The sequence below is a fragment of the Lobosporangium transversale genome (assembly GCF_002105155.1).
Source record: "Lobosporangium transversale strain NRRL 3116 chromosome Unknown BCR41scaffold_32, whole genome shotgun sequence".
Taxonomy (NCBI): Eukaryota; Fungi; Mortierellomycota; class Mortierellomycetes; order Mortierellales; family Mortierellaceae; genus Lobosporangium; species Lobosporangium transversale.
Window position 1 is genome coordinate 424,215 of NW_019029010.1, and position 24,798 is coordinate 449,012.

The 24,798-nt window shown below is 40.3% G+C and overlaps 8 protein-coding genes across 8 annotated transcripts; 3 read left to right on the forward strand and 5 right to left on the reverse strand.

Moving 5' to 3' along the window:
• Positions 1-185: 185 nt before the first annotated feature.
• BCR41DRAFT_358190 (PQ loop repeat-domain-containing protein) lies at positions 186-1,777 on the reverse strand. Its single transcript, XM_022025001.1, has 3 exons — positions 1,332-1,777; positions 1,051-1,209; positions 186-821 (listed from the first exon to the last, which is right to left on the reverse strand). Exons 1-3 carry the CDS (start codon positions 1,527-1,529, stop codon positions 222-224), a joined length of 957 nt encoding a protein of 318 aa, XP_021879147.1. The 5' UTR covers positions 1,530-1,777; the 3' UTR covers positions 186-221.
• A 546-nt stretch (positions 1,778-2,323) lies between these two features.
• BCR41DRAFT_309037 (hypothetical protein) lies at positions 2,324-3,481 on the forward strand (the record flags this gene model as incomplete). The annotated part of the gene is made up of 2 exons (XM_022020935.1): positions 2,324-2,460; positions 2,632-3,481. Coding segments are annotated over 2 exons (987 nt in total), but the record flags the coding sequence as incomplete, so codon positions are not given.
• Positions 3,482-3,645: 164 nt separating this feature from the next.
• BCR41DRAFT_133369 (P-loop containing nucleoside triphosphate hydrolase protein) lies at positions 3,646-6,066 on the reverse strand. The gene is made up of 4 exons (XM_022019500.1): positions 5,856-6,066; positions 5,330-5,720; positions 4,403-5,213; positions 3,646-4,244 (listed from the first exon to the last, which is right to left on the reverse strand). The coding sequence occupies exons 2-4, from the start codon at positions 5,709-5,711 to the stop codon at positions 3,746-3,748; spliced, it is 1,692 nt and encodes a 563-aa protein (XP_021879149.1). The 5' UTR covers positions 5,712-5,720; positions 5,856-6,066; the 3' UTR covers positions 3,646-3,745.
• A 1,027-nt stretch (positions 6,067-7,093) lies between these two features.
• BCR41DRAFT_358193 (beta-lactamase-like protein) lies at positions 7,094-10,523 on the forward strand. The gene is made up of 8 exons (XM_022025002.1): positions 7,094-7,375; positions 7,654-7,751; positions 7,844-7,889; positions 8,010-8,092; positions 8,219-8,396; positions 8,499-9,224; positions 9,392-9,799; positions 9,926-10,523. Exons 1-8 carry the CDS (start codon positions 7,244-7,246, stop codon positions 10,457-10,459), a joined length of 2,205 nt encoding a protein of 734 aa, XP_021879150.1. The 5' UTR covers positions 7,094-7,243; the 3' UTR covers positions 10,460-10,523.
• Positions 10,524-10,657: 134 nt separating this feature from the next.
• On the reverse strand, positions 10,658-12,220 carry BCR41DRAFT_398603 (hypothetical protein; the record flags this gene model as incomplete). The annotated part of the gene is made up of 1 exon (XM_022028978.1): positions 10,658-12,220. One exon carries the CDS (start codon positions 12,218-12,220, stop codon positions 10,658-10,660), a length of 1,563 nt encoding a protein of 520 aa, XP_021879151.1.
• An 857-nt stretch (positions 12,221-13,077) lies between these two features.
• On the reverse strand, positions 13,078-17,467 carry BCR41DRAFT_423988 (Ca-transporting ATPase). Its single transcript, XM_022030356.1, has 5 exons — positions 17,385-17,467; positions 16,957-17,274; positions 16,370-16,599; positions 13,522-16,065; positions 13,078-13,405 (listed from the first exon to the last, which is right to left on the reverse strand). Exons 2-5 carry the CDS (start codon positions 17,072-17,074, stop codon positions 13,259-13,261), a joined length of 3,039 nt encoding a protein of 1,012 aa, XP_021879152.1. The 5' UTR covers positions 17,075-17,274; positions 17,385-17,467; the 3' UTR covers positions 13,078-13,258.
• A 1,335-nt stretch (positions 17,468-18,802) lies between these two features.
• Positions 18,803-20,606, reverse strand: BCR41DRAFT_133404 (hypothetical protein). Its single transcript, XM_022019501.1, has 4 exons — positions 19,813-20,606; positions 19,639-19,697; positions 19,330-19,477; positions 18,803-19,207 (listed from the first exon to the last, which is right to left on the reverse strand). Exons 1-4 carry the CDS (start codon positions 20,433-20,435, stop codon positions 18,853-18,855), a joined length of 1,185 nt encoding a protein of 394 aa, XP_021879153.1. The 5' UTR covers positions 20,436-20,606; the 3' UTR covers positions 18,803-18,852.
• A 747-nt stretch (positions 20,607-21,353) lies between these two features.
• On the forward strand, positions 21,354-23,146 carry BCR41DRAFT_372658 (hypothetical protein; the record flags this gene model as incomplete). The annotated part of the gene is made up of 3 exons (XM_022026707.1): positions 21,354-21,481; positions 22,159-22,239; positions 22,831-23,146. 3 exons carry the CDS (start codon positions 21,354-21,356, stop codon positions 23,144-23,146), a joined length of 525 nt encoding a protein of 174 aa, XP_021879154.1.
• Between the last annotated feature and the right edge of the window lie 1,652 nt (positions 23,147-24,798).

Below are 24,798 nucleotides of genomic sequence, written 5' to 3' on the forward strand. Positions count from 1 at the left end.
CTCATGTTGCCATTCCTTCCGATGTTTCTTCAAAAAAGAAAGAAAAAAGCATAGGCTCTTTAAAAAAAGGGGAATGGATTTCTACTTCAAATTAAGGAAAAAGGGGAATACCATTCTTTTTTTTTTTTTTTTTTTTTTTTTTTTTTCGAAAAAACGCTGCTATGCTACTCTTTATTTATTTTTAGGGCTTTGATATATGCGAAGGGTACTGGCTGCTTGCCTTAAGCCTCCAAATCGTTAGGACGACGCGTGCCATCATATTTCCTGTTACTTGAAGAGTTGATCAATAGGCTATCCCTCTCTTCAGCACCTTTCACTCTGCTTGAATTATTTACATGATTGATATAAGGATACCCTTCTTCAGCTGCATCATCATCGTTTTTGCCAGTAGCATAGATATCAGTTCGATCTCTATAAAGGATATAATGCTGCGTGATAAAGAGGAGATCGAACGCAATACTCAAGAAGCCCAATCCAAACTTGACAGGATTGCCTGAGATGCCAGACCAATCACCTGAGAGATAAGTATCCAACACAAGTTGAGCAATGCTGAGCACACCTCCTGTGAGGTCCAACAAGATGTTATGGATACTCCAGCCTGCGGTGGATTTAGCCTTGTAATTGATAAATGCTTGAGGAAGGTACTTTAGGAAACTGACTATCATCTTTATGTGGCTGAAAAAGTAGAGAAGATCGATCCAATGCATATGTTGCATCGGCCAGATTCCTAAGCCTATTCCAATGGTGGAGAGTATGGTCGCAACGATGAAGACCAGGATGAAACTGAAGGTTGATCTTGAAACACGCTGATCTTCATCACGCTATAAATTTGCATGATTATGGAAAATTAAAAATAAAAATTAGAAAGCCAAGGAAAGAAAACTGATCATGAGAATCCATTTTATATTCTCATGTCCGAAGAGATATGACGTGCTTTGGAAACAAAGGGTGGAACTAGCACACCTTCGCCCAATTTATTTCCCCGCAAAATAGATATTTTTCCCTTACACAAATTTTTTTTTGGTTGGGTGAGCGCAGCTGACAAATTACCTTGTAGATTTGTGTTTGGATGAGCGTAAAAGTCGCTATGATGAGTGCATGAACCGCAAAAAAAACGTCATTTGCGCGGACTAGGTTTTCTTGTCCATTATTTCGACGCTTGTATTCCTCTTGAATCTCGGAGCTGAAGAAGAAGGCTACGTTGAAGATCTAGTGATGGTCCCAAATAGTAAAAAAAAAAAATAATAATAAAAGACTGCTCCAATTTCATTTTTAACATCATCTCTTATGGGCTATCGCGGCGATGAAAATCGATTTCTATAGTTAATTACTGAATAAGAAAGAAAGCCCAAGACATTTAAGTGGAGATAATCCATTGACAATCCTTGAACACTTTTCCGTCGCCAATTGAGGATGGCTTGTGGGTAGAAACTAACAGACCATGCAAGGAAGTAGCTCCAGCCCAGGAGGTATGATACAATCCGGCCAAATCCGTGTTGAGATGCACCATTTATGTGGCTGTAATCCATGACTTTTCCTAATATGTCAGTCGCTATTTGCTACTGTTATTATTATGTAGAGCTAGAAGAGCAAGAGAAAGAATGGAATGGCCGTTTATTGTTTCAGTTACTGTTATCGTTATTGTTATCGCCTATTGCCGCTGCTGCTGCCGTTACTGTTGTCGTTGCTATTGCCGTTGCTGTTGTAACAGTGCATAAGCCAAGGATCTCAATAAATGGAAGGTAAAAGTAGAAGAGAAGAGCGAGGGGAATGGGAGAGAGAACTTGTAAGTAAAACAGTTGTGATTGAAAGCAATATTTGAAGCTTAAAGCACGCAATACGATCCTATGAGCCAATTTTTTTTTTTAGTGGCAAGAAATTCTTTCTGGTCGCATGGGCTTCACTTCAATTTCTTCCCCACATTTTGTTTGACAACATTCATTTTACCCTTAAATGGTCTGCCAATCAAATCTTTTGATCACTCTGTGTCTTTTATCTTTGTGAAATGCTTTCTTTTTCATCATCTCTCCTTTATTCCCATCACTCATTTCATTCTGCTCATCACAATGCGCTGGAACTTGGCATTGCTGATCGTCCTGGCCTTACTGGCCCTTGTTAGGCAGGCTGCTGCCTGGGAAGAAGGTACCTTTTTATTCATGTCCTACTAATCTATCCCGTATCCCATACCTGTTACTTTTATAACCACGAAGAAAGCTGCTCAGTTTTTTTTTTTTTTTTTTTTTTTTTTTCCTTCTCTTTTCCTCTAAACAACCCAATGCAACGCTAACAATGATAATAATCACAAATAAAAATAGGTGATTTTGAAATCTTTGATCTCGTGGATGCACTTGAGAAAGCAGAAGGAGCTGATGTCAACTTTTATTCTTGGATGGGCGTTACTCAAAAGACTCCCAAGAACGAGATCGAACGTGCCTTCCGTAAAATGTCCCGATCTCTTCAGTACGTTTCTTATCTTGTCAACCAAAGAGCTCTATACTCATCGTTTTTTTTTTTTTTTTTTTTTTTTTTTGCGTCATTGGCTGTTAGTATAGCTTTTTGAGGCAATTAGAAGTGACATAGTAACCTGATCCATTGTTGGTTTTTTTCTTTTTTTTTCTACAAATTTATCAGTCCTGATAAGAACAAAGGCCCAAAAGCTCAGGAAAAATATGCTCGTTTGTCAAGCATCATCACTATCTTGCGCGATGACGCCAAACGTGAGCGTTATAACTTCTTCCTCAAGAACGGCGTACCACGCTGGCGCGGCTCCGCCTACTTGTATAGACGCCATCGTCCCGGCTTCAAAACTGTCTGTGTCTTTTTGGTAGTCCTAGTCTCTGCTTTCCAGTACTTGGCTCACTATGTCAGTTATGTTCAGGAAAGAAGACGCATGTCCGGAATGATTGAACAATACAAGGAAATGATTCGTGAAAAACACCAAAAGATTCTGGAAGGACCCATCACTGGTCGTCAACGTCGTTCTGGAGCATCATCACCACCTGAAGCTGTGACACCCTTGGGGGAAGTTGAAGGCCCCATGTATGCTGTTAATCAATATGGCGAGGAAATTGAATTAACCCTCGATAACATTCATTCACCCAAAATCAAGGATTTGATCATCTTCAGATTCCCCTTCTGGATCGTCAAAGCATTATTGTTGTTGGCTCCAAAATCTATTCGCGAAAAGGTCTATGCCATGAATGCTTTTGAGAGTATTCGCCCCAAGGACCTTAAAGAGGAGGCAGAAGCTGCCAAGCGCAAACTCCGTAAGGCTGAATTGGCTAAGAAGAGAGCAGCGAAACGTGCAACTCAACAGAAGCAGAGTCCTGACGTTAGTGATGATGAGGTGTATAACTCATCTGAGGATGATGAGGCCACACTGGCTGCACGGGCCAAGGAAGAGGAGCTGGCTGCTGCAAGAAGACGCCGTCGCATGAAGGCTCCTGGTCAGGCTACACTCAAGGGTGGACGACGTGGATAAACAAAGCATCTGATCTATTCTGGAGCTTTTGACCTTTTTCTTTCCTTCCTGCCATCCTTATTTAGTTGTGTAGCAATCTATTTTTTTTTTTTTACACTCATTTCTTATAAATGCCTGTCATTGAATATATTAAACATACTATTACAAAACCGCATAGTTTAATCTTAATTCTAATATGAAGTGACCATACATTTATTACTTTATTATGTTATTGCTCTTTAATAACCAAACAAATCACAAAAAAAAGAAAAAGAAAAAAAAGATCTAAAATTCGTCATTGCCTCTTCTACGTCCGCCAACGCCACCCTTGGTCATAGCAGCTTCATGGTTCCGAAGTTCTGCTGGAACGGTAGCCAATGTAGATTTTGTCAACATCTGCTTGAGATCATAGTACACGTCTGTATCGTAACTGGACAGGAAGGTCACAGCTACACCAGACCGTCCTGCACGACCGGTACGACCGATACGGTGAGTATAGTCCTCAATATTCTTGGCCATATCAAAGTTCACCACCAAAGAAACATTTTGGACATCGATACCACGACCAGCAACATCCGTCGCCACCAAAACATCACTCTTTCCATTCTTAAGTTGTGACAGTGCCAGCTCACGCTGTTCCTGCGATTTGCCACCATGCAAAGTTGTGGCGCGGAGTCCAGAACTGTTGATCATCTTAGCAAGCATATCGCAGCTTCTCTTTTGGTTTACGAATACAATCATTGGAGGAGCGAATTGTCCCTTCAACAATTCCATCAAACGGTTCCTATTAGAAATAATAGAAAAAAGCGGTTAATTTCATGTTACCTTTTACACATTATTGCCAAAATAAAAATAAAAAAATAAAAATAAAAAAATTAAACCATTGCCCAATAATAGAAAAAAAAATAAAATAAAATAAAATAAAGCAGCAATCGAGCGTACTTCTTCCTATTTTCGTCCGTGATCATCTCGACACGCTGCTCTACAGTCTCGACAGCCTGTCCAGCAGTACCAATGGTGACAACAGCAGGTCGACGAAGATATCTCTTGGCAAGTCGTTCGACCGCCGCAGGCATGGTTGCTGAAAACATGGTTGTCTGACGGTACTTCTTGTTCGAGTCCTCACCGATAGCTTTTGTCATTTTGCTTGCATCCTCTGCTTCATCCGTATCAGGCTTAAGGTTAGAGACTGGAAGAGCATCCAGAATGAAGTTGACGTCGGCTTCAAATCCCATATCAATCATCCTGTCAGCCTCATCCATGACCACATATGTGCATTGATTAAGGACCAAGATACGACGATCTAAACAATCTTTAAGACGACCTGGTGTAGCAATGATGATCTCTGCTCCGTTTCTGAGGTTGAAGGCCTGCTCTTCTACAGCATGTCCTCCCACAATGGATACACAGTTGAATCCAAGAGGGACAGCAAATTTGAGGGCCTCCTGTTCAATCTGCTGTGCCAATTCACGTGTCGGCGCTAGGATCAACGCATAGGGTCCATGTACCATGTTTTGCTCATTCAATCTAGGAAGATCAAAAATGAACTGTAACATGGGAATTAAGAAAGAAGCTGTTTTACCAGATCCAGTCTCTGCAATACCAATAATATCACGGTTCTGTAATCCAATAGGAATAGCCTGTCGCTGAATTGGTGTTGGAGATGTATATCCAATCTTTTCAATGACTTCCAAGATCTTGGGATCGATAGTAGATTCGCTCCAGCGACGAATGGGGTTAGGTATACTTCCACCTAGCCGGAAGTTAACAACAATATCAACAATAAAAAAAAAAAAAGAAATTAGATTCCCAGTTTTGAAATATTTATATATATATATAATACAGCATCCTGAAACATGAGAGACAGACCTTTGCATGCAATATTGAAATCTTCCTTGAAAATACGCCAGTCTCTGTCGCGCATTTGATCTAAAGGCTTCTCTGACCAATGGCGATCTGCATAATTGACCTTGCGTTCCTTCTGAGCGGCAATGTTATCCAGTTCTCCCATGCGCGCAATTTCAACATCACTTCTTCTTGAAGCCATCAACTTGTCATAAAATCCACTCTTTGATTTATGATCCTTGAGATCGATACCTGCAAAATGACCACGGCCATAGAGCTGAGCACTGTGCCTGTGTGTATAGAGGGGGTTTAGGTCGCGCGAAGTGTCGTCATCTGCATTCCAATCAAAGACAAATTTTTTGTCGTTGCGTTTGCGGACCTTTCTCTCTCTTTCTTCAATACCCATATAGCGTTTCTAATTTATAAAAAAAAAAAAAAAAAAAAAAAGGCAATAGATAAGAGCTATGAGATATTGTTCGCTAAATGATCATAGCCAGTAAAATATGATGATATGTAATTGCAAAAAGGAAAAAGTGCTCCTAATATGTACTTACTTTGACATGCTCAATCTCTTTTTCACCGAGCACAATGCCAGCGGTTGCGGAACTAGAGTCTTTACTATCTTTACTATCTTTAATATCTTTATGACGAGAGTCACCGTTGGTTCGTCCAAATCGATCCCGGTCATACCTGTCTCGATCTCTGCTGTCATACCCATATCGATTGTTGTCCTGAACTTCAGCGCGCGCCTTGGCATCGAACTCGGCACGCTGCTGTCTCTCCAATTCCTGTGCTTTCCTCTGAGCCTCTACTTCTTTTGCACGCCTCTCTAGTGCCAATTGTGCTCGTTGCTCCTTGGTCAGGAATTTCGGCTATATGTTTTTTATTTTTTTTTTTTATTTTTTAGTATATTATAAAAGAGCCGTCAATTTGCAGTTACAGAATAAACAAGAGATAGGAAATAAAAATACCTTTTCAAGAGCCTGCTTCTCCTGCTCCTTCTGCTTAATAAGCTCTTCAAGTGAAATAGGAACTTTTCTAGCAGATGGTGCAGGGCTTCCCTCATTCTTATCGTCGATATCTATAGAATTCCCCTTATTGTTATTGCCATCAGTGCCAAATTTTGAGCCATTGACGGGTGAACTTTCTCGATCTCTTTCTTCACGAGGATAACGAGCATCACGATATGATGAATCTCGACCATCTCGGTCCCGCTCTCTTTCCCGATCCCGATCCCGATCCCGATCCCGTCGATCGCGATCCCGTTCTCGTTCTCTATCTCGACTACTGATACCTCTCGCATCTCTGCCGTCTCGACTATCCCGATTGTCCCTATAAGAGTCTCGAGTGCTGCTACTAATATTGTTGCGATTAGCAGCATTATTACTGGCGCCATAGCGATCACCGTCTCTGTCCCTGTTGCTACGATTTCTATCAGGACTTCTGCTTCGACTCCTGTCCCTGCGTCTGTAGTCACTCTGTCTGCTCGACATTTTTATTTTTGTGTTTTTTTTATAATTCCTTTGTAATGGTTTCTTGACTTGAGCCCTTACTGCTGTGATGAAATTGTTCCTGGAATATCTACGACGAATGACAGCAATGACAATGACTGAGAAATGAGAAATGAGAAGTGAGGAATGAGAATAGACCTCCAGCCAAAATGTCAAGTTTGGTCCCAGCCTGAGAGAGAAGTGTCTGTAAGAGCAAGCCACATTTGCCTTTCAGCACGTGCATGTGCACATGAACTCCGAGCCAAGTTAATTGGAAATTTGCCAAAATCAGGGAAAACCACGCCCTGCAATTGTAACACATCACTCAACAAACTAAAAGAAGGAAAACCAAAGGACATTCTTGGAACGACTAAGGAAGAAAGAAGCAAGCAAGGCATTAAACATCTGGAAATCAGGAATTTATTTTTTTTTATTTTCTTTTTAAAACATGTCTTATAAACGAAAAGCCGAGTTACCTGTAGGCGATGTGAATGATCTCATGGAGGTGACACCATTGGGTGCAGGCAGTGAAGTCGGAAGGTCTTGTCATATCCTCAAGTACAAGGGCAAAACTGTCATGGTACATCAATATCGGCTAATGTTTTTTTATTTCCTATCCTTATTCTACTTTCTAATTGTTAATCAACAAACGAAATAGCGAAACAATTTAACAAAGGTCTTGTTGAATAAAGAACGGAGAACGATATTCACCAATTTACTCTCTCTCTCTCTCTTTCTCTCTCTTTTTATCTTTATTTTTTTTTTCCTTCCCCTCTCTATATATATGTTTATTCTTTCTTGCCATGTTTAATGGTGATCATTGAAAATGTTTGAATATGAATGTATATGTTATGGTAGCTGGACTGTGGCATTCATCCTGGTCAAAGTGGAATCTCTGGACTCCCTTTCTTTGACGAGGTAGACCCTGCGTCAATCGATGTTCTATTGATCACCCAGTAAGTTTTTTTTTTTTTTTTTTTTTTTTTTTTTACTTACTTCATAGATTCATGATTAGAGCTAACCCCTGATATATTGAAATACATGTTAGTTTTCATCTGGATCATGCTGCAGGATTACCATACTTTACAGAGAGAGTAAAACAAAGAGCAAAAAAAGAAAAGAAAAGAAACGAAAAAGGAACAAGTTGACAGATATTCTGTATACGTCTCGATCACTCATCTCTTATTTTTCTTTTCAAAAAATTCCCAATTCAGACTTCTTTCAGAGGACGCGTTTTCATGACACATCCTACGAAAGCTATTTTCAAATGGCTCTTATCAGACTATGTCAAAGTCAGGTATTTTCTTTTTTTTTCTTTTTTTTTTTTTTTTGTTTTTATAAAAAAAAATATCCAGACTCCTTGTATAATAACTTTTTGCTTTATATATACTTATGTTTATATATATATATATATATATATTAGCAATGTTGGTTCCAATGAAATGGTATATGACGAGACGCAATTAGCTGCTTGCTACGAAAAGATTGAGACCGTGGATTATCATCAGGAGATGAACGTCGACGGTATCAAATTCACAGGATACAATGCAGGTCACGTCTTGGGGGCCGCCATGTTCTTGATCGAAATTGCTGGTGTCAAGGTAGCTTTTTTTTTTTTTTTTTTTTTTTTTTCGCACAGGTGTTTTCTTTGATCCATGTTTAAACTTCTTTTTATTTTTGTCACAACTTTTAAACATGAACAGATTTTATATACAGGGGATTACTCACGCGAAGAAGATCGCCACTTGATGGCAGCAGAGAAACCCACAAATGTGCAGACAGATGTCCTGATCTGTGAATCCACCTATGGTGTCCAAAGCCATGAGCCTCGAATCGATCGTGAACGACGCTTTACTTCCACAGTCCATGAAATTGTTCAACGTGGGGGACGTTGCCTCTTACCGGTCTTCGCTTTAGGACAAGCACAGGAATTACTTTTAATGTTGGATGAATATTGGGCAGCCCATCCAGAACTGGAATCGGTCCCGGTTTATTACGCTTCCTCCTTGGCGAAGAAATGTATGACGGTCTATCAGACCTATATCAACATGATGAATTCCAAGATCCGAAAACAATTCGCCATCTCCAACCCTTTTGTCTTTAAACATATCTCTCATCTTAAAAACATGGACATGTTTGATGATACGGGCCCATGTGTGATGATGGCCAGTCCTGGAATGCTACAAAATGGTTTATCAAGAGAACTGTTTGAACGATGGTGTACCGACAAGAAGAATGGATTGTTGATCACTGGATATTGTGTCGAGAACACGTTGGCAAAAGATGTCATGAATGAACCTGATGAAATCCAGACCATGAACGGACAGAAATTAAAGTTACGCATGTCGGTCGATTATATTTCCTTCTCCGCTCACGTTGATTACACTCAGAATAGTGCTTTTATCGATGAAGTGAAAGCACCCTATGTTGTAAGTTTTTAAAAAAAAAAAAAAAAAAAAAAAAAAAAGAAAGGATATTCAAATATGCAGCAGAAATGTGGAAGTGTTATAAAACAACTTTTTTTAAACAAGCTTTCCTCTCTAACTTATAATTTTTATTAAAAAAATAAAAAAAAAAAAAAAAAAAAAAAAAAAAGATCTTGGTCCACGGAGAGACCAATGCGATGGGTCGCCTCAAGAGTGCATTGATGAGTAAATATTCAGAACGCGATGAGGAGATCCATATCTTTACCCCCAAGAACACAGAGACGGTAAAGCTTTATTTCCGTGGAGAGAAATTGGCTCGAACGATTGGGCATATGGCAGCGACTTTTCCAGAGAAGGACACAATGGTCACGGGTGTTTTGGTCGTCAAGGATTTCCAATATACTATCATGGATACTTCGGATCTGGAAGAGTTTGCGGGTCTAAAGACCACGGCAGTCCTTCAACGTCAAATTGTTCCTTATCATGCTTCGTTTACGTTGTTGAAGTATCATTTGCAACAGATGTTTGGGAAAGTTCGGGAATTGGAACGTGATCTTAATAAACAGGAAACTGTCAGGGTAAAAAGAAGAAAGAAAGAAAGAAGAAAAATGCATGTAAGACTATGGTCTTGTTGCTATTACTAACGTGTCCTTCAATCATTCATGTTTTTTTATTTGTTTGTTTGTTTGTTTTGATCTTTCAAGATCTTTGATACTGTTGACGTGAAAGAGTACAATGTCAACCATGTGCTACTAGAGTGGATTGGCAATTCGGTCAACGATATGATAGCAGATTCAGTTCTAGCGGTGATCCTCAACATTGAGTCAAGTCCGGCCTCTGTTAAGCTCACAAAATCAGACCATACCCACTCACATACACATGGACAGCCTCATCATCATCCATCTTCATCTATCAAGGTTGAAAAGGAAGACACGAAAGAGAGCAACGACATCTTGTCAACAAGTGGTGGTGATGGTGTTATTAGTAGTAACGGTGATATTTCTTTGGTGGAACGTAATCCTTCAGACGAGTTCCAGGATCTAGTCATGTTCTTCGCAAGCCAGTTTGGAGCCGAGAATGTGGAGCAAGATGAAAAGACTAGGACCATTGAGATCACAATGGATGGTGTACAGGCAACGGTTGACTGCAATCAGTTCGTGGTCAAATGTGAGACAGATGCTTTGAGGCACCGAACCCAGAACGTCTTGGAACGCGCTGTACGTACTTGCATGCAATAGAGGAACAAGGAAAAGAAAGGGGAAGAGGAAGTCTTTAGTCTCTACTTTTTATCGAATAAAGAACATCTATTGTAGTGTATTAATCTTTGCTACACTATTTTAGTTCTTATTGTTATTATTATTATTATTATTATTTATTGCTTTGTTATTTTTATTATGTAAACTATTCAGCATCTGGTCACCCAACACTAATTTAAATTACAGAAGATGCATAACTAGATGTTTGATGTCGCTATTATTAGTACTGATGCTGTTGATGCTGCTGACTTTTGGACATTGTTGTTGCTGCTCCACTTGTTCTATACGCGACACAGCCGCATCCAGTCTTTCGATAGTTGTCAACAATTGTTGTATCCGCTCATCTTTACGATTATTTTCGTCTTCAAGTTGTTGAATAAGGGCTAATGCTTTAACTTTTTCTCCTTTTCTGGAACTATGATTGCTTCTAGTTGATGCTGATGTTGACAGGGCTGAAGTAAAAACTGGTGAAGATGACGACAACGATGATGAGGTTGATAAGGATAGTGATGATGATAGTTGTGCACTCTCGATGAAGACTGAGCTGTTCCTGTTGCTCTTCTCCATACTGTGTTGTTGTTCTTGTTGCTGTTGTTGTTGTTGAAACTCCTGCTCTTTATCTTGAGACCAATGATTGAATAGTTCATGACTATAACTGTATCTTCTATGACTCTTGCCACTATTATTGCTGATGCTGGAGAATAAAAGTGTGCCTTCATCATAATCATCGTGGCCATGACTGCTACTACCACTGCTACTACTACTACCACTACTACTTCTACTACTATTACTACCACTACTACCATTATTACCATCACCAATAATAGTACTGCCGCCAATAACAGTGCTACCAGCACTCAATGTCGACATACGTTTCATCTCCACGATCTCACGCTCCAACAACGTGATCCGCTTTAACTTTGTGATCTGTTCTCGAGCCTGGTGCTTTAACTGGTTCTCCAAGTCCTCCAATACTACCTGTTTTTGCAATAGGTTCGCCTCATAGTGTTGAATTAGCTGTTCCAGTTCATGGATCTCCAATTGATGTCGGGCCTCTGATTCCTTCGTTTGAAAATCTCGACGTTGATGAGTCAAGAGCAATTCTTGTTTGAGCCCTTGGAGATATCGCTCCAGTTCTGTGATCTTGGACCTTAATGTCGAATTCTCAAGAGTCAATCGCCTTGAGGGCATAAAACCAGCCAAGAAAGAGAATCGACGGCGTCCTGAAGTTGAATTATTATTCTTACACTTGTTATCATATTTGCTAAAGCATCTAGCGTAATCGTTGTTGATAATGTTGCTACTGTTGCTATTAGTGTAATCAAAGCTGTAGGTACGGTTTTGACTAGAGTTGACGCTCAAAGTACTAGCAAGGTAACCACTGTTGTACCCTGATATTAAACCTGTTCCCAAAGTCGGCGAGCTTTCTAGGGTCAGATGGCTACCACTGTTGTTGTTTCCACCCTTCTTGGTGTCATTGTTACTGCTGCTTCTATTGTAATTCCTGATCCTGTCATTGCTGCTGCTACCCATACTCTTGGTCTTATAGCTGCTATGCTCCTCATCGCCGATGTCTCTGATACTCGCAACTGCATCCTCCAAGTCACCGAGTGCTCTTGAAAATGCCCTGGCGTTCATGGCAAAAAGAGAGGGCACAGTTGGTTCCTGTTGTGTTCCTGGCACTGGAATGGGTGTAGAAATGAGTTGTGATAATGGATCAATAAAACGTATCTTATAGCCCATTAGGAGGGGGAAATGAAAGAAAGAAAGAGCAATAAAAAGGAGGGGCAAAGAAAGTAAAAGCAAAAGGGAAAGGGAAAGGGAAAGGATTTTTTTTTTTAGAATAAAAAAAAAAAAAAAAAAAAAAAAAAAATTGTTGGTGGTACAAACATTGATTGGCCAATTTTTTCCTCGACCACGATTGTCCATTGTCTGTGCGCGCGTGCTTGGCGTCAGGAATCGTTCCAATATTATAGGGCGATAGGTTAGGTTCAACAAGAACAAAAAAAATCATCTGCTCAACAACACCTTTTTATTTCTTGAAGTCTAATATAGAAGATGTGAGAACAGAACGCGAAAGAAAGAAAAGGAATGAAGGAAGGAATAATGAAAAATTATATAGTCAATGGCTATATAAAAAAATAAAAAATAAAAAATAAAAAAAATAGATAGACGGTCTATACTCGTCGTAATTAACCTCCCAGGTCAATTGCTAACCACAGCAGTGATTAACTATTCTAATTCTACACCCATTTCATATCCTCTCTTATACTTTTTACACTACTTTTTTTTTTTTTTTTTTTTTTTTTCCCTCGTTCTTTCTCCTTGTAAAAAAATGGTTAGAACAGTAATAAACAAGGGGAAACGACCTTGATGGAATACCGTCATGATGTACCGTCTACAAATGTGCTTCTTTCTTCTTTATCATATCTCAAGTAGAAACGACTGATGAAATGATGAGAATGGGAGATACTGGATTCTCCAAGGTGACAGTACCGTCATCTGTTTTTACTGGTCCAAGTTGATATATCGATTGAGTCACATTTCCCTTATCATTCCGCAGAGGCAATATTAATGTTCACACATAACTTTCTTTTTTTATGTAATAGAGTTGCAAATCAAATATTTTTATATGTATGTATGTAATAAGGTCGCTTTCTCTCAACAATGACTAATGGACACGCGCTTTTTCTTTTTTTAGGAAATTAGCATCAGTCTATTAAAAAGTGACAAGAAAATAATATAACGTCGTGTCCTGCTTAAAGTCAATTGTCCTCTTCATTAGTCCTGCTTCAATTTCTTGGCAGGAGGTGCGATAAAGGTCCTGCTGATGTACTTCAGAGCCTCGTCAATCACAATAACAGGGGCCGAAATGTAAACAACTGCCTTCCACTCCTCCAAGTTCAATGGAAGGATCATGAACAAGTTCTATCATATCATATCCAATAAGAATAATAAAAAATTAGGCGCTGCTGTACTTTTGATAAAGCAGATCACATGATATACTCGCTGTACTGAAAAGAAAAAAAAAAAAAAAAACTTACCGAAAAGAAGGGCACATAGAGAATCATGAAGTGAAGGGCCATACTGAGAACGATGCTAAAAACCAGATACATGTTGCTCCACAATGGAAGAGTCAACAGCGATTCGTTCTCAGATAATGAATTCATAGCGTTGAACATCTCGATAGTCACCAGAATCGAAAGCGACATTGTTGTTGCCTTCTTTGACATGAAATCCGTAAACATCTGGCATCCAATCTCAGGGAAGAGTGAGCTGCACTTATGGAAATGTGAAAGTTGGTAAAAGCTGATCTGAGGACCCTGAGAGTAGAACATGAACCACCAAGCATACCCGAACACTGTGGCTGCTCCAACATAAACTCCGACTACCATGTAACGGAAGAATAACCAACCACCCACCAAAGGCTCACGCGAATTACGAGGGGGCTGGCGCATAATCTCGTGGTCTGGAGGGTTGAATCCAAGGGCAGTAGCGGGAAGACCATCCGTCACCAAATTGACCCACAGAAGTTGAACAGGGATCAGAGCCTCAGGCATACCAAGAATGACTGTCAAGAAGATAGAAACAACCTCTCCAATGTTGGAGCTGATCAAATAACGGATAAACTGCTTAGTGTTATTGTAGATCGAGCGACCCTCCTCCACAGCGGCCTCAATACTTGCAAAGTTGTCGTCCGCAAGAACCATGTCGGCAGCAAGTTTAGCGACGTCCGTTCCTGATCCCATAGCTATACCAATATCAGCCTTCTTCAATGCAGGGGCATCGTTGACACCGTCACCTGTCATAGCAACTACCGCTCCCATGCTTTGAAGTAGATCAACCAATTTGCTCTTATGTGTTGGCTCAGTGCGAGAGAACAAGCTAGCACGAGAGACAGCCAAGAGTTGCTCCTTCTCACTCAAATCATCAAACTCGCGTCCAGTGTAGCTCTTTCCAGTTAAATCTTCATCCTGTGAGAAAACGCCGATCTTGCGGCAGATCGACTCTGCGGTGTTCTTATTATCTCCAGTAATGACAATCACACGGATTCCAGCAGTCTTGCACTTTGCAATGGCAGCGGCGACCTCGGGACGAGGAGGATCCAACATGGCCACTAAACCAATGAACGTCATGTTTTGCTCATACTTGTAAAAGTTCTCAGGGTCCTTCAAATTCCAATCATTGAGACTAGGTGATTGGTTGTCAACAACAGCAAGACCGAGGCAGCGGAGAGCCTGACCCTCACCATAATCCAGAACCTTTTCCATGATGGTAGCGCGAATGGCGGCTGTCAAAGGAACAGTCTCGCCAGCAGCAGATAGTCGAACAGTAGAGCAGCGCTCCAAGATAGACTCGGGGGCACCCTTGACAAGAAGTGTAGCAGTTGAAGCACCAGTAGCACCAGAGCGAGTAGAGCGGCGTTCACTTGATGTCCTGGCCACTAAGACACTCATAGACTTGCGATCGCGTGAGAAATCCAATGTGGCCAACTTTTTGGCACGTCCAAGATAATATTGGTTACAGGCATCAACACGTTTATGAGCAGGAAGTGAGTCAAGAGTCGAGTTCAAATTGACATCATCTGTTCCCATCTTCTCGACCAAGACCTTCAAAGCTGCCTCAGTGGGCTCTCCAACATTAACGTAGGTATCATTATCGGGGTTGTAAGCGATAGTTGAGTTGTTGCAAATAGCGCAGATCTGGGCAAGTTCATTCAGAGCCTGAGAAGTACTAGACAAAGCTGAGATGACTTTGCCATCGCTGTTCAAGATATCTCCAACAGGGCTGAAGCTGGATCCATGAACCTGATACTCAGTGGCATTTCCGGCCTTGTTGTCAACAACCAGTACACGAGCAACACTCATTTGATTGGTAGTAAGAGTTCCAGTCTTATCAGAGCAAATGACACTAGTGCAGCCAAGGGTCTCGACTGAGGGCAGAGAGCGGACAATGGCGTTCTTCTTGGCCATCTTTTTGGTTCCTAAGGCAAGACAAGTGGTGATGACGACAGACAAGCCCTCGGGAATGGCGGCAACAGCCAAAGCGACAGCGATCTTGAAGTAATAGATGGCACCCTTGAGCCAGCCGTGGTGCGAAGGATCGTTAAAATGACGGATGTTGACCAACCATACAAGAATACAGATGACAGAGATAACCTTTGCGAGATCGTCACCAAACTCATCGAGCTTGCGCTTCAATGGAGTCTTTTCAGAGATCTGGGAGGTGATAGACTTGTGGATGTCACCGATTGCGGTTTCAGAGCCGGTTTGTACAACAATAGCCTTGGCCTTCCCGAGGACAACAGTAGTACCCGAAAACAACATATTGAGTTGATCCTGCTTGACAGCCCGGGGATCACTGACAACTTCAGTGATCTTGTTGACCGACACGGATTCTCCAGTCAAAAGGGCTTGGTCGATACGGAAGTTGGAAGAGTAGATCTCAAGGACACGACAATCTGCAGGGACTTTGTCACCGACAGCAACTTCAATGATATCACCAGGAACAACATCGGTAGCATAAACTTTGGCAATGGAGCCGTTGCGGAGGACCTTGGCTTCATGAGGAGAGTATTCTTTCAAAGCCTAAGAGAGGTTTGACACAAACACATGTTCAAATGTACAACAGACACAGCCCCAGCACAAAAATGGACAAAAAAAAATGAGAGCACAGAATTAATGAGAGTCAAATGATTAGGTTACATTGAAGCAAATCAATACAAAAAAAGGGAAAGACATGCATGTTGGATTTTGCCACATTGCGATAGGGCCAAAAAAAAAAAAAAAAAAAAAAAAAAAAAAAAAAAAAAGAGCGGCGCCAACACACCCCAACTTGAAACAAAATAAAAAAAAAAAAAGCATATTGGAAAATCCAGCAATTGTACTCTACCTCAATGGCCTTCTCAGCGTTTGATTCCTGGATGACACCGACAGCGGCGTTGGCAATCAAGATCAGCAGAATGACGATAGGTTCAACAAAAGCGGTTCCAGAATTATCCTCCTCCACGGCGGCGAGGACGAGAGAGACAGCAGCGGCGACAAGTAAGATAATGACAAGCTGATCCTTGAACTGTTCCAATATCATTTCCCAGAGAGGTGTGGGGTCATCCTCAGGAAGTTCTGTTATTGGCAACAGATAACCAAAAAAAAAAAAAAAAAAAAAAACATACAAGATGATCCGGTAGACCCGTTCGTTGAATGAGTGCAAATGATACCATCAAATGGACCGGTGCACAAAAAATTAGACGGTAAAAATGCGCAGACACAAATCAATAGAAAAAAAAAAAAAAATAGCCGACACAAGCCCAAGTCAAAATAGAGATCAACCCGCCAGGGCAAGACGAAAAGAAAAGAAACAAGTAGTGACAGACAGGCAGCAAAGTTAGAACGTTGTGGTTTCTTGATCTCTTGACCAAAGCTTCAGATCTGAAATTGTATATTGTCTGCAAAGAAAAAAATAAAATAAAAGGTACATACCGTTCTTTCCATATTTCTTTAATGCAGCCTCAGCCTGGGTTGATGTCAAACCCTTGTCAGGATCGACTTTGAAGTGGTCCAGAATCGCCTTTGACGTTCTGGTGAAAGCGTCATTCATGTTGAAATTATAGACTGCTTACTGATCCAAGATGAAGAGTTGAGTGTAAATGAAATGAAGCTTCCTTTTCACTGTCTTTCTCCAATGAATTGTCGTTGTTTTATTTCTATTATTAACGACAGTAAAAAAGAAAAAAGAAAAGAAAAAGAAAGGGGATGAGAGAGAGAAAGAGAGAAGGTAAAGAGATGAGTGAATGCGGTCTAATGAAAAATAAAAATGAAAATGATGACCGACGATGGCTGATCAGTGACGGTGCAGAAAGAGAAAGACTTTCTTTGACTGCGAATTTTTCATTCCTCATTTTTCTTACCTGCAAGTGAACGGAGCAAATAATAAAATGCCACGCAACGTCAGAAAAAGAAGGGGAGAGTTGAGGAAGGTAGAAAGAAGAAGAGAAGAGAAAAGAAAAGAAGAGAAGCGGGAAAGAGACTAGGGATCTGAAAAAGACCGAGTTTCTTGTTCGCCCTTCTTTCCACCTGTGTTCCCTATCTCTTTTAACTCCTGTCATATAAACATTCTTTCTCTTTCACTCTCTCTCCTCGTTATGTCTTCAGACATCCAAGCCAAGCGCCGAACTCTTTTTATCCTTTCCAATGTATTATTACGTCCAACACTGTTACTTGTTAGGATAGGAATAGGATACAAGGATACTGGATCCCTGATGGGAACCTGTGCACGTGATGGCCTTATCTCTCCCCCTTGTAGACAGGATGCACTTGTAAAAATATCTGCTAATCAAGCTAATCAAACAATTGTTGCAAGTTTTAAACCCTCGTTTTAGTGCAAAGGACATCCAAAACAAAAAACAAAAAACGTTTCGATCACCCATTGGCTGCGTATTTATTAAATAGCATACGATCCATCCGCACTCAACTGTTCCCTTGTACAGAGCAGTTCTATATTGAAAATGCGGCTTTATTTTCTTTCATGAATGGATCGTGGACCTGGGAATGATTTTCCATTTATTCCATTTATTGTTCCATGACAGACAAGGATCACTGCGTTCAGGGGAATCTCTTACTTTCCCCCCTTTCCATTGGACCACCTGGACAATTGCATTCTCTTTTGTCTTTCTTTTTTTGGTAAATTCATGGCTTATGATTATATTTTTGCTCTCAAACAACATTGAACATTACGTATCTTGCATCCCAAAACATTAGATGAAACCTTCCTTATTATTTCTACCATACATACTTCAACTCTATCAACTCGTCCTTCATGGTCTCTGCCACTTCATCAAGAGGTGAAACTGGCTCACTACTACTCTCAACCGAGTGTCTTGACAGAGTTTGTGTAGCTCGACGTGCTATCTTGATTTTTTGAAGATCACGTCGACGCTCCATATTCTCCTGATATCGATCCAACCCTTCATCCAAATGAGCACTCCACACCTCATACAGGTGACTTGAATCCGTGAACGCATATAGACAATAGTCCAACTCGGATGGATCCACATGACTATAAATACCATGAAGAGTCTTCATCTCTACTCCAAACGGATTGACCACCATCGATAGCCCATTTGATCCAACATCGACCTTGTCATAATCTGGTGGCTCGATCCGCACAATATGAGCCAATGGAATCACTCCAACCGCACTTTTCCTCTGTTGATACTCTGCGTCATACAATTTAATCGCCCGTCCTTCCAATACTGCCCAGAACCGTTTCCAAGACTAAGAAAAAAAAAAAAAAAAAAAAAAAAAAAAAACAAGTCATATAAAATAAGTTAAAACAAATGAAGAAATAACAATATTAGCATAATGGTTTTGTTCTTCTTAATGATAAAAACTTACAGCCATTTTACCCCCACGTATCATGAGAGTTAGGAAACCCTGATATAACACCTCAGTTTCCCATGAACGGTCTTCAACGGGTTCCTCTAGGATATGAAGTCCAATCATGGCTACGACCTCACAATCAGATTTAATCCCCGACTTGTTCAACTCCTCTGTAGGCTTGCGTAGTCGGTACGTGTGGACTGATTTCTCTGCGGGTTCCAAGCAGAATGACAGATCAAGATGACCAAGAGTCACAGTTTGGTTATTGGAGAAACCGGCCATGGTGCCGAGCTTGGTTGGTACTGGATTACCTGCCACAGTCATCTCGAGTTGGAATGGTCCATTCACGTCACTTGTTAAAATAAATAAGTGAGGAGGAAGAGGAATAAAGGTGAGGATTCATTGAAGTAGAAGAAGAATGAAAAAAAACCTATTTAACAAACCCACGACTTGGAAGAGTAGAGGAATCCTTACAATAAAAAGACCTCGTTCATAGTCGCAGTGTTCCCGGGGTTGTCTTTAAATGATCGCGAAGGATACGATGTTCGTTCAGTATTGCCAACTTTCAAACTCCATTCAACGTCAAAAAGTTTGGATGAAGCCTTGTTGGTCACCTGCATCACTTTTTTTTTTTAAAAAAAAAAAAAAAAAAAAAAAAAAAAAACGCGTCTTTAATGTCAGAAGTATGAGCAGATTATCACTACTATCATTATTACCATTTTGGCTTTCCAAACACTCGGTACAAAAGGAATGAATTGTCTAAATACTAATCATTTGACTTACCCTTGACGTACAAAATGCCTAGGGGCTCATTGAGATTATAATACCCAGATTTGACAAGACTAAGAGTGATTTGAGGGAACTCATGTTGCGTTATAAAACAGAGCTCAAAAGAATGGCTCGACATTTTATACAATAACCCTTTCGTTTTGTTTTGTTTTGCTTTGCTTTGCTTACTTTTGGCTGCCATAACGGCTATTGTCCATTATGTCCCAGACTTGGCCAGACTTGAGGACATTTTTCAACTCTGCAGTAGTCACAGATGTTGACCCATTTTGAATCCATGCTCTTCGTTGAGTACAAAAGTGATCCAAAGAAGGGATAGAAGGTGGACAATGAATGATAGGCGGCTCCTCTTTTGGGTAAGTTCTGATAGACCCGGAACTATGCGAGCTCTTCGTAAAGGAGCCGAGGCCGTTGGGTGTTGCTGTTAGATATTGTCCGCTGTGGCCGCTATTGTTATTGTCACTACATATTCCTTCCACTCCTGCTGTAGGAGTTATAGAAGGACCAATAGAGCCTGCAGTTAATCCTGCAGCTTTGCTCACAGTATCACAAATTGAACCAGCGTTGAGTCCTAGTGACTTTTCGATTCTGATCTCTGCGTTCGAATGACATGTTTTTGATAATGATTGAGTACCTGTGCCGTCAGCGGCAGCACTAGCAGTTGCAGCGATGTTCTTCCTTTTTTTGTCTCCTGTTAGAGATATTTTTTTAGCCTGCTTGCTCAGAAAATTCCCCGGAATCGAGAGCGCACCGTGAAGATCCTTGCCAATCTTTTTGAATGTTTCGTTCTGCATTCGGATATGTAGAGTGCTGATGTTTGTTTTTGGTTGCTTGTTTATCTCTGTACAGAAAAGGGGAACAAAAAAAAACACAAAGTCAACAACGTGTTAGAGGGGAGGGAGTTGCAAGTGTAGGGTATAAGATTATGAAGAGAGTGGAAATGAAGGGAGATAGGATATGTTGACACGATCAGTAAAAAAAAAAAAAAAAAAAATTATATATAAAAATGCAGTTATGAACAAGTGTGTCTGAGGAAAAGAGAGTGAAAGACAGCCAGAAGAAAGGTAGGGATAGGAACAGGCAGAATAGAAGATCAAAATGCTTATGCTCAGGTTTTTTTTTTTTTTTTTGTGAAATAAACATTTGCTCAACGCCATTTTTGGCAGCCTGAGGAGAAGAGTTTATACGCGCGCACATTCTGCTTTCAACCAAAAATAGGCCAGAAGCTCATGCAGGACACAGCTGTGATTGTGGAAGGAAAATTTGCTGGGCAACGTTTAATCCGGTGCTTTGGACATTAATACTCTTTTATTCTACACTATACTATACCGTGCCAAGGCATGCTCCGCTCATGTAACATCTATCTCCAAGAAGCCCAAGGAGAAGATCCTGATTGATAATAGTCAGGCCTTATAAAACTAAGTGAGTAAAATGCAATATCTATAAGCCTTCTTTCACTCTCGTACACATGTTCATACACGTTAGCTTTTTCCCTTTACTATTGCTATTATGGCCACAAGTGTTACTCCTTTTTGCAGTTGTGAGGGTGAGTAAACAAATCACCAGTATGGAAGCAAAAGGGAATAAAAAAAATGCAAGAGGAGGTTATGATTAGAGCTTTGCAGGGTGTCTTGGGGTGAAGACACAAATGGGATTGCTTATGCGAGCTATCCGAGACAAAAAGTACGGAAGAGGAATGATCGATTTGCTGCATGTTCAGGTCCACTGTCTCGGATTTTCAGGGCCCAAACTTCAACACACTCGCAAAAGCAGCTACAGCACTTCACAATAAACTACAGTCTCCAAGGTCGTTGGAAGAGATACTGAATAATGACGCCAAGTTAAAATCTTTATTATGCGTTGTGTCAACCGTGAAGAGTCAGTCCTTATCTTACTGAGTACAACCCAGCTATCATAATAATGAAGACAAATGCGATGTCCTTCATTTTCAAAACATCACATCTCTGTGAAGAGTGGATAAAGAGCGCTACCTCAAGTGAGTCTTCGATTGTAGACTAAATTTTGCTCTCTCAATGAGGAGGAATATCATCTTGATCTGTTGACTCACGAACTTTGGAGCTATTGTAGTATAGCAATTCCTTTTGTGCCTTTCTCTTGCGGCCAAGGCTGTTGATGAAATGACGACGCTGATTGGCTGTTGGATCAGAATGGAAGAGCCACCAAAGACGTCTTTAAGTTGAAAGGTGATGCCGTTCCTGCTGAATATTACAGCACATTTATTCACATACACTATTTACTATCACTTTCTCTTTCGCTTTCTCTTTCGCTTTGTCTATGATTCAATTGAAGAACATTTGGACCTCGATAACCACCGTTAATTTTTTGTACTCCTTCATACCGATGACTTACAGCTTCTTGGCCAGCTATCAGAGCCGGGGGATGCTTGACGCCTAAAACTAAGGGTATCCAATAGCTAGTCCTGACCCCATTCTACCAGGCCTAAAGAGGGCTCCAGATAGTGCGTCAAAGCACTGTTATTACTGCTAGATAATCCAGGAACCTGAGAGGCTTCAGAACGAGAACTGATCTATGTGAGGACGAAGATAAGACTAACAAGCTGGACAGAGCAAAGAAAAAGTAAGATGATAAGGAACCTACCTGAAGCGGATCGAGTCTTGAATGACGAATGAAAAACAGCCAATTCCGCGGAAGAGATCGAAAAAAAAAAAAAAAAAAAAAAAAAGAAGTCCAAGTAGCACATTGGTTAATCATTGTATTCAATTTTCATAGTCGGTCCTTTTTTTTCCTTTGCTCTCCCTATTACTCTATCCTTGTCAAACATGAAGGCGATCTCCCAAGCAAAAGTCAAGATGTTGCATGACACTGTCTACAAAAATCCTCCAGGGGGAACAAAGGTCTTCTAGGGGAACAAAAATCCTCTAGGGGAATAAAGAAGAACAAAGGGAGACAAAGAGAGTATGAAAGAACCGTCTCTAAGATAGCGACCCTATTGATAAGGTAGAGTACATGTGCACATACAGCCTTTGCTCTATGTCGTGTAATCAGGGCAAATTGGTATTGGCTTACTCAATGTCAAAAGCAATAATTCGATGTCTGTCCTTCGAGCAAAACTCATGGTTTCTATTTGACAATTGTTTTTCCATATTCCAAACCCTATTTGTTAAGAAGTACTGTCTTGGGGGACCCTTCTTTTTTTCATTTTATTAGAATCCTGGTGATGTCTATTGGGGCATTCTATGCGACGTTGTGGATCAATTCTCTCGGTCCACCAATAGGCATTAGTTTTTTTTCAAAGGTGCTACTACAGAGTTTTTCGCTCAAAATTAGCAAGTCACACTACTACAGTTATTCTGGCACCCCGGCAAATAGCAATGGACAACATTGTCTGTGCCCTACAAACGAAGAAAATGGCAGTAATCATTCAGCAACCGAACTACTGGATTTTTGCTTCGTTTGTATTACAACTATCAGTCGAGTACAAGGAACATTCGCCCTGACTTTGTCAAACAATGAGGTTTCCTGATCTACACAAAGGTTAACAAAAAAAAAAAAAAAACATCCCCATTATAATTCCCCTGAGCAACATCATTCATACTCCCCCTTTTTCTCTTTCCCCTTTTCCTCCTTCTTCGTCTTCTTTTCCCCCTTTTCTCCCCTTCTGCCATTATTTGTAGACGACTCGAGGGCATAGTCCGTTACCCATCCAAACGATATACCATTAACCATAATGTGGGTAAGGATGTCTTTATGAGGTTCATATTTTAATAATGAATAACACCCCATGGAGCACACGGGCACGTAAAAATAGAAGCCCCAAGGAAATTGAACGATAATGTAGACAAAGAAAGGAAGGCATTGTTGCTCTCACACGTTTTCTTTTTTTTTTTTACTTTTTAAGCATGCATGCATTGACTGATATATACTTTTTTGCATTCAAACAAGATAAACAAATAGCAAACAATGAAATATTCAATGTGAGGAGAGGAGAGGAAAACGAAGAATGAAGGAGAATTTTCAAGAAGACAAACTATTTTTTTTATTATTATTATTATTATTATTTTTTTTTTACTCATCATCAAGACCACAAAGCAACACTAAAATATAGAATAAAATTACATCTAAATAATATCGATGCTCTTTGACCTTGCATGCAAGTGACTGATAAATGGATATATACAATCTATATGAAAATGATGGGTCCTGGGTCCTTGTCTGCGTCCTTGAGCCAACAACACATGTTTATACTATGCTGCACATGGCAATTGCTCATATACATGTGTGTGAACTCATGGCAAATGACCTATATGAATGGTGCGATTCGATTCGTCCCCAGCTTGATATCTGTTCGTATATCAAACTATCGTATATCAACATTCTCTTGATGGAAAGATTAATACTTCTATGCCTTTTAAAGTCGACACAAAATGTCACCTCAGCCCATGTGTTTTCTTCTTAAAGCCCCCTCCATGTAAAAAATGAACATTTCGCATTGCTAATAGGATTTCAATCAACTGTTATCGATCATTCCGTTGCAGTTATTGGCGATGCAATATACTAAAAGGATTAAAAGAAGAATCCAACCATCATCTTGATCACTGTACCAATCCGATATTATTAAAACTATAACTGACGTTTTATGCAACAGCACATCACTGTAACTAAACAATTTGAATTAAATGACGACTCTGGTGTGACAATGTTGATGGGTCATCATAAATGGTAATGTCCAATCCTATTTAATTTTATGAGTACTGTCGGTTCACGAAGGTGTTAGACAGAGGAACAGAAAGTAAAGAAAGAAAGAATCACATTGACGAAGCATGTGTAGAGGATTAGATGACCGGTGAGGATCATGATCCACATTTCTACTTCCCTATAGCTTAAAGGACCCTTTTGAATATGCATTGCGTGTTAACTGTCTAATGTGGGTAGTAATTATTCGTTATAAAACGGCATTTGATCCATCTCTGTCCACAACCATCGCTCTTTACTTTCTCTCTCTCGCTCTCTATCCTTATTTCTTTACTAACTTTTTTTGCTCCTCCGTAAACCGTCCGTATCCAAGAAGAAAAGAAAACCAGGGACTTTGCCAAAAATCACATAGTGCTTTCATTGTTTTGATCTTTTTTACAAACATTGCCCAGTCCTCGTCCCCCATTTTGTTCTTTCAAGTGC

Excerpts from the sequence above, each read along its gene's own strand:
- BCR41DRAFT_358190 (XM_022025001.1), bottom strand. The coding sequence starts at position 1,529 with ATGGATTACAGCCACATAAATGGTGCATCTCAACACGGATTTGGCCGG. Across the intron at positions 1,210-1,331 it reads TGGGCTTTCTTTCTTATTCA|ATCTTCAACGTAGCCTTCTT; the intron begins GTAATTAACTAT and ends GACCATCACTAG. Across the intron at positions 822-1,050 it reads TCCAAACACAAATCTACAAG|CGTGATGAAGATCAGCGTGT; the intron begins GTAATTTGTCAG and ends GCAAATTTATAG.
- BCR41DRAFT_133369 (XM_022019500.1), bottom strand. The coding sequence starts at position 5,711 with ATGGGTATTGAAGAAAGAGAGAGAAAGGTCCGCAAACGCAACGACAAA. Across the intron at positions 5,214-5,329 it reads TTTCAATATTGCATGCAAAG|GTGGAAGTATACCTAACCCC; the intron begins GTCTGTCTCTCA and ends ACTTCCGGCTAG. Across the intron at positions 4,245-4,402 it reads ACGGACGAAAATAGGAAGAA|GAACCGTTTGATGGAATTGT; the intron begins GTACGCTCGATT and ends TATTTCTAATAG.
- BCR41DRAFT_358193 (XM_022025002.1), top strand. The coding sequence starts at position 7,244 with ATGTCTTATAAACGAAAAGCCGAGTTACCTGTAGGCGATGTGAATGAT. Across the intron at positions 7,376-7,653 it reads ACAAGGGCAAAACTGTCATG|CTGGACTGTGGCATTCATCC; the intron begins GTACATCAATAT and ends ATGTTATGGTAG. Across the intron at positions 7,890-8,009 it reads TACCATACTTTACAGAGAGA|ACTTCTTTCAGAGGACGCGT; the intron begins GTAAAACAAAGA and ends TTCCCAATTCAG.
- BCR41DRAFT_423988 (XM_022030356.1), bottom strand. The coding sequence starts at position 17,074 with ATGAATGACGCTTTCACCAGAACGTCAAAGGCGATTCTGGACCACTTC. Across the intron at positions 16,600-16,956 it reads AAAGAAATATGGAAAGAACG|AACTTCCTGAGGATGACCCC; the intron begins GTATGTACCTTT and ends TGCCAATAACAG. Across the intron at positions 13,406-13,521 it reads TCTATGTGCCCTTCTTTTCG|AACTTGTTCATGATCCTTCC; the intron begins GTAAGTTTTTTT and ends ATGATATGATAG.
- BCR41DRAFT_133404 (XM_022019501.1), bottom strand. The coding sequence starts at position 20,435 with ATGCAGAACGAAACATTCAAAAAGATTGGCAAGGATCTTCACGGTGCG. Across the intron at positions 19,698-19,812 it reads AGCCGTTATGGCAGCCAAAA|TCTTGTCAAATCTGGGTATT; the intron begins GTAAGCAAAGCA and ends AATCACTCTTAG. Across the intron at positions 19,478-19,638 it reads AGGCATTTTGTACGTCAAGG|TGATGCAGGTGACCAACAAG; the intron begins GTAAGTCAAATG and ends AAAAAAAAAAAG.